The following is a 6,363-nucleotide window of genomic DNA, read 5'->3' as shown; positions in this document are numbered from 1 at the left end:
AATGTAAATTGTATACTCTGAATGTATACATAAAATGTATATTTTTTTTTCTCTTAAAGAGAAATATTTTTTTTGAAATGGACATTTTGGAATATTTTATTTTTTTTACCGCATGGACATCCAATTTTTTTTTTTTTTTTTTTAATAAAAGATGGAAAAATAGAAATAAGAAAAGCCCATAGAATACATGGGGTTTTTCACTAAAGGTGGCTGAAGCTGCTGGTATCATATTCATGGTGTTAAGCCATGGAAGAGATAGTTGAGTACTATTAATATTATCATTTATACAAACCAACTAATTTTGTCCATATTATTATTTCTAATCCAAAACCCTTTTCTCATATTATTCCAATAATCCAAAATTCAATTTACTTCTTCCCAAATCCCGCCGCTTCCCTTTTTCTATATATCCCTTTTTCTTTACACACAACCATTTCACTCTGCAAAAAAATCAAGAAAAAGAGGTACTACTATTGTTCCTCCACCCCCCCCCCCCCACCCTTCTTTACTACTTATTTTTTCTGCATTTTCTTTTTCTCTTTATATAATTTTCTTGAGTTGATGTTTAAAGGTGTATATGGTTACATGCAAAGGTTGCAAGGTGTATGTATACTAACAACGGAATCAGGATTTTCTCTAAGGGGATTAAAAAAAAAGTTAAAATGCCGCACCGAGGATTTAAACCTATATTTCTTTTATGTTAAGGGGATTCAAAATTCTATATATATGCGGTATAACTTTCCGACGAAGGATTCAAATCCCTTGATTGCATGTGGCTCCGCCGCTACATGTATATATACATTAGTTTATAAGGAAAAGACTGATTTGATTTCCTTTTTTATTTTTTGCAGTTTATGAAGGAATTAACATGGATTTTTCTACACGGCAAGCAAGTATCAAGAGTGTTTTGACATGCGGAATTTGCAAAAAACTATGCAAAAAAGTCACCATAATTGAAGAATGCTGTCACAGATGTGAGAAAATCTTTGCCTTTTTTAAATTAATTTTAATTTAATTCTTTTGGATTTCAAGATCTTGATTTTTCTCAATCTTTTTTCACGTTCTTTCCAATGTTTTTCATTAGAATTTGTGTCATTTTCAAAGTTTATGTGATCTAGGTCTTTGCATGGACTTTTAATCTAGTACATATCATGATTACTGATTAATTAAGTCTCTTTAATTTTATTTTATTTTTAATTTTTCTTGTTTGATCAGTTTGTTACATTTGGCCTTAGTTGAGAAATACTGGATTAGATTATTTTTATGTCTTATTTTTGGATTTTATTTTTTGTAGCTATCAAAGGAGCTTAAATTCAAAGATTCTAGCAAAAAAGCTGCATGGTTTAACATTTTTCTTTTTTTTTTTTCTTCTAAATTTTAATTCTATTCTAAACCCATTTTTCAAGCTTGAAACTTCCCTGACATGCACTAGAATTTGTTACTAGATCTGTCAAAATTTATTTTGTTTATGGGGTAAGGGTAGCTTGATGCACAAAGCATCTCGCATTCACGCAGAGTTCGGGGAAGGGTCGTACCCTAGGGGTGTGATGTAGACAGACTACCCTAATAGGGGTAAAAAATACATAATTTTGTGTGTTGTAGTTGGGGGTTTGATGAAGTTTTTTTTATATCTGATTAATTAATCTTTTAAATTTTAACAGTTTGCAAGAAGTGCATAACAAAGAAGATAACAGAAGAGAAATCACATATTTGTCCAGTATGCAACTTGGATTTAGGCTGTGCCCCATTGCAGAAAATCAGGTATCTAAGCCTTAAAGTCATATACTATTGATTATAAGGTTATATATGTAAATAAAAATGTAGGGTAAGACTGTGTACAATAGACCCTTTTGGTCCGGCCCTACCCCGGACCCCGCTCATAGCGGGAGCTTAGTGCACCGGGCTGCCGTTTATATGTACATAAAAAAATTTACTGGACGTAATTGAATGATTAATACTAAGGTTGAACTTCATTTCTTGGGTTAATATAACATACATTGTGACATACTAATATGGTAATGGCTATTTGGATCTGGTTTTGAGCTGAAGTTTGACAATATTGAGCAAAGTTGCTGATTTTCTTTACTAATTTGCATGGAGTTATATTTCAATAGCAGTCCTGCTAATTAACTGAATTTGAAGCATTAAGAGTGTAAGATATAGTTTGCACATTCTTTTATCTTGTTGTACTTAGAAGATCATCTTCTTTTGCACCTTAGCGATCTATAAAGTGGGTGAAAATCATGACGGATCAGATAAAAAAGCACTGGTGACTATTCCTATATGCCTATGGTGGTCAGTATCTGTGCTGATGGGAAGTAGCAGGTACACGATGAAATAGTCAAGTTGCACCCAAACTAGTCTAGACACCATCATTTTTTGAGAAAAAAGATCATTTTCTTTTGATCTTGGCTTTATTTTCCATTTGGTTGATTTTACCAGCTACACCTATTCTTGAATTTTCTAGAATGGAGCAGAGAAAAAAGCACTCATGAAATGCTAAACAGAACAATAAATATATATGTGTGAAAAAAAATTTAAGTATAGGTATAACCTTAATGCTTCCTTTACAGGCCTGATAACCAAGTCCAAGAGATCCGCGACATATTCTCTAACAGAAGAAAAGAATACATTGAGCGTGGAATAATCGAAGGAAGTTCCAAAAAAGGCGAAAGTAAAAAGGTTGCTGAGGATAATAATGCCATGCTCATTGATAATCCATTGCCTGCTACTAGCTCAAGGAGAAAGGAAAAGTCCATCTCTTCCTTAGTGAGTACTAAACCAGAAGTGTCAAATCATCAGAACGTTCCGAGTGGAAGAAGAAAAGGTCATGCTCGAAATGCGAATGCTCCTTGTTTTCAAGATCCGATTAAATTTGATCTTAATGTTGAGCACAAGTTAAAGGGAGATCAGTCTGGAAGTTCAAGTACTCCTCTTCCTTCAGGCAAAGCTATTCAAAATAAAGAACAGGTTGGTGAAATTCCATTTTATTGTTTTACTCATATGTCTGTTATTGTGTAATTTTCCCTCTAGTCTCTCATTATTTTTGTTGATCGGAAACACCCTCTCTACCTTCAGAAGGTAGGGGTAAGCTCTGCGTACACATTACCCTCCCCAAATCCCACATGTGGGATTACACTGGTTTTTTGTTGTTGTTGTTGTTGTTGTTGTTGTTGTTGTTGTTGTTTTACTTTCGATTTAACAAAACGGCAACTTGATGCTAGACAGGTTAAAATGTTCAAAATATGTGCTACTGAGATGTGGAACTTTTGGTCCATTCCTACTGTTCTAAAAGGTATTTGGTAACAATTTTAGGAGGAAATAACACGGTTGGAACTACGCATGGGAGACAAATTGCTGTAATAAGTTGTAAAAATTTTACTGACAGTACGATATAGATTAGTAATAGTATTGAACTGTACGACCGTCTCATCTAAAAGTTTGAACGGATAGAAAAGACATGAATCTTCAACATTGCCCCTCACGCGCAGGCCTGATTCTTTTTCATTAGCCAAGCATGAGAAGAACGACCTTTGATTTCCTTATTTATTTGGATACGTTTGTCGCTTTGCTAACTCCTGTTATCACTTTTTGAAGGTGGAGAGACCATATGCAGCTGAGTCCTCAAAGAATGATGTCTCAAAGAAACCTACATCAAGAAAAGGCGAACCATTGGATGGTATGAATGACCTATTGGAACCACTAAATACCTTGGTAATTAAAGGTGTGAGTTTGGGCAATTCCAACAAATCCAAGTCCATAGAGCCTGCCTCAAACTTCGCTCCAATAGTCAATCTTGAAGATGAAGATGAAAACGATGAAGAAGATGACGAAGATGATGAAGAGTACGTCCCTTCTAAAACAAAGGAACACAAAGTTAGCAAACCAAATGTTCAAAAAGAGGAAAATAGATCAAGTAATATTGCAGCTGCAGCACCATCAAGTACTTCAGGAAAAGGCAAAAAGGGACGCCGTGGCAGAAAGAAAAAAGAAACACTTCCCTCTGGTGGCGGATCAAGTAATGCGCCAGAAGTAAGAGTTACTAATGAGGCCACAAGCAGCAGTAAAAAGAATGAAAGAACCAGCCCTATTTGGTTTACTTTAGTTGCATCTGATAAACAGTGAGTTTCTGCCTTAAGTTCAAAAAATTTTCTTGAGTTTAATCTTGACATTTTCGCCTTTCTTAGATAGTGTAGTGATTTATAATAAGATGATTATGTTCTTGCAATTGTTGTTTCAGGGAATGTCCTTCACCTTTGCCACAGATTCCTTCCCGCTACATAAAGATCAAGTAAGTCCTCTTATTACACCACCAAAAAACCATTAATTTTGTGGTTTTTAGTTTTTACCATCGTTTACTTTTCTGAAAGGGCTCTTACTAGCAGCGGTGAAGCCAGGAATTTCCTTAAGGGTGTTCAAACTTGAAAGAAGTGAAATAAATTCTCTGTGTTCAATATATGTTATATACCTCTAAAACTTAATATTTTACCTATATACATAGTGTTATTTCCCTTTAAGACATGTAGCTTCGCCCCTTCTTACCAATTTCCATGAACATGTTATCTTTTCTGGTTAAACAGGGATGTGAATATGCCTGCGTCGTACATAAAGAAGTATCTTGCACAAAAACTGAGTCTCCAGAGCGAAGACGAGGTAATACTTACAGCAACAATTCAAACTTTATTTTATTAGCTTCTGCATGACACTTGGGAGTTTGAGATGTGTTACATGCGCGCAGGTGGAGATTCGCATATTAGGCCTTCCGATTCTTCCTGCATTGCCATTGTACCGACTAGTAGAGCTGTGGTTACGTGCAGCACCAAACTCAGAAATTAGAAAGGCAAAAGTTGGAGGTTCTGCTAAAGATTTCGTGATGGTTTTGACATATGCGCGCAACCTTAGATCTCAGCCTCATTGACCTTTATCATCAGTGTACTATGTTGTATAAGTTTGTTGGTTCTATTATCCCAAACGTATTTCAGTTTCTCCTTTTGCTTAAATATTCATTCATAGGATATTTGCAAGGAGAAAACTAAACTTCATGTCGCAGCAGGTTGTTGCCTTTGTATGCTTGTCGTAAACTCAGATGCTTTTGGTTTAGTTGTTTTCCCCTATCTGTCTGTTGTTAAGACTATAATGTCATTTGAATTTTATGTATAATTAAGCCAAAACTTGGTATACAAAATGTATGTTTCATTTCTCCTATATTTGTTAGGTTGCAATTTTTGGTTGATATTTAGACAGGTGCATCAGGTTATAATTGTCAAGTTCTGGGAGTTCAACAATGCATTTTCTGCAAGATCTCATCTTTAGCCACCTTAAGTTGAGGCAGATTCAGGATTTAAGCTCTACGAGTTCAACCTGTAAGGTTCTTGCCGTTGAATTCATTATATTTTTTTAAAATTATGTATTCATATCTGCTATTTCTTGCAATCTTATTGAATTTTTTATATATATTTATATTCTGCGTCAAAAGTATTGAGTTCAGATGAATCAAGTGCTGCAATATTGCATTCGCCTCGTATGTCCTTAAGCTCCTTCTCTAATGTACATCCATCCGCAACAAACATAATATCCGCTCCTAACCCATGACCAGAATCCGAGCTCCAAAAGAGCGTATTGACGACCCTTTTCCAAAACCCGACCCAAAATTTCAAGTTCGGTTCCCGGATCAAACCATTTTTGCCAATTTTCGTATTTGATGGGTCTAGTCCCTTAGCCCCTCAAACAGAGCTTCTCCAATTAGCCTCTTTCTCGTCATCATCCGCAACCCCTTTGAGTGTTTTTAATGTAACAAGAAACTAATAACTGTTGGGTTTTTGTAGAGCCAACGGGAAATGGAGGGAAAAATAAAATTTTGAATTTCTCTCATTTACAAAGTGACATTGTCCTATATTGAAGGAGTGAAAGAGATTTGATGGGTTTATATATAATTGCACTTATTCTAGCAATTAAAAAGTTGAGAAAAAGAAAAGCCTTGTGCCGTTGTTGCTCGACTTGGATTCCGATTTGGTCAAATAATTTGACTGATTAATTTTTTGGACTAAAGTTATTTGTTAGTATTAATATTTAACATTTACTGACCATTTTTGTAACGGTAATTTAACTCTCCCTCATATTTTATTTTCCCGGTTTATTTATTGTACTAGCCGTTTCACGCGAAAGGCCACCTAGAAAAGTCGCACCTCTTCGTTTGAACCCAACATGTTAGCTATAAATACCAAACAATTCGCTCAGATTTTCCTTATGAAAACTCTAAATTCTCCATCTCCTTCTACACTGTTTTCTAAGAAAAAAGTAAACAAAAGTAACTGTGATTTGTTACCGATCTTTGAGTTCGTTGGTCACTAGTGAGGGTAATCC

At 35.1% G+C, this 6,363-nt stretch overlaps 1 protein-coding gene across 1 annotated transcript; it reads left to right on the top strand.

The window, feature by feature from the left end:
- LOC109232800 (E3 ubiquitin protein ligase DRIP1-like) lies at positions 856–5,153 on the top strand. Its single transcript, XM_019398525.1, has 7 exons — positions 856–974; positions 1,662–1,761; positions 2,574–2,970; positions 3,598–4,121; positions 4,241–4,291; positions 4,581–4,653; positions 4,739–5,153. The coding sequence occupies exons 1-7, from the start codon at positions 869–871 to the stop codon at positions 4,916–4,918; spliced, it is 1,431 nt and encodes a 476-aa protein (XP_019254070.1). The 5' UTR covers positions 856–868; the 3' UTR covers positions 4,919–5,153.

This window comes from Nicotiana attenuata, chromosome 9 (assembly GCF_001879085.1).
Source record: "Nicotiana attenuata strain UT chromosome 9, NIATTr2, whole genome shotgun sequence".
NCBI classification, from domain to species: domain Eukaryota; kingdom Viridiplantae; phylum Streptophyta; class Magnoliopsida; order Solanales; family Solanaceae; genus Nicotiana; species Nicotiana attenuata.
This window is presented reverse-complemented; position numbering and strand designations above follow the sequence as displayed.

Bases quoted from the DNA above. Each gene is read 5' to 3' on its own strand.
- LOC109232800 (XM_019398525.1), top strand. From the start codon at position 869: ATGGATTTTTCTACACGGCAAGCAAGTATCAAGAGTGTTTTGACATGC. The intron at 1,762-2,573 runs GTATCTAAGCCT...CTTCCTTTACAG, and splicing joins GCCCCATTGCAGAAAATCAG to GCCTGATAACCAAGTCCAAG. The intron at 4,654-4,738 runs GTAATACTTACA...ACATGCGCGCAG, and splicing joins GTCTCCAGAGCGAAGACGAG to GTGGAGATTCGCATATTAGG.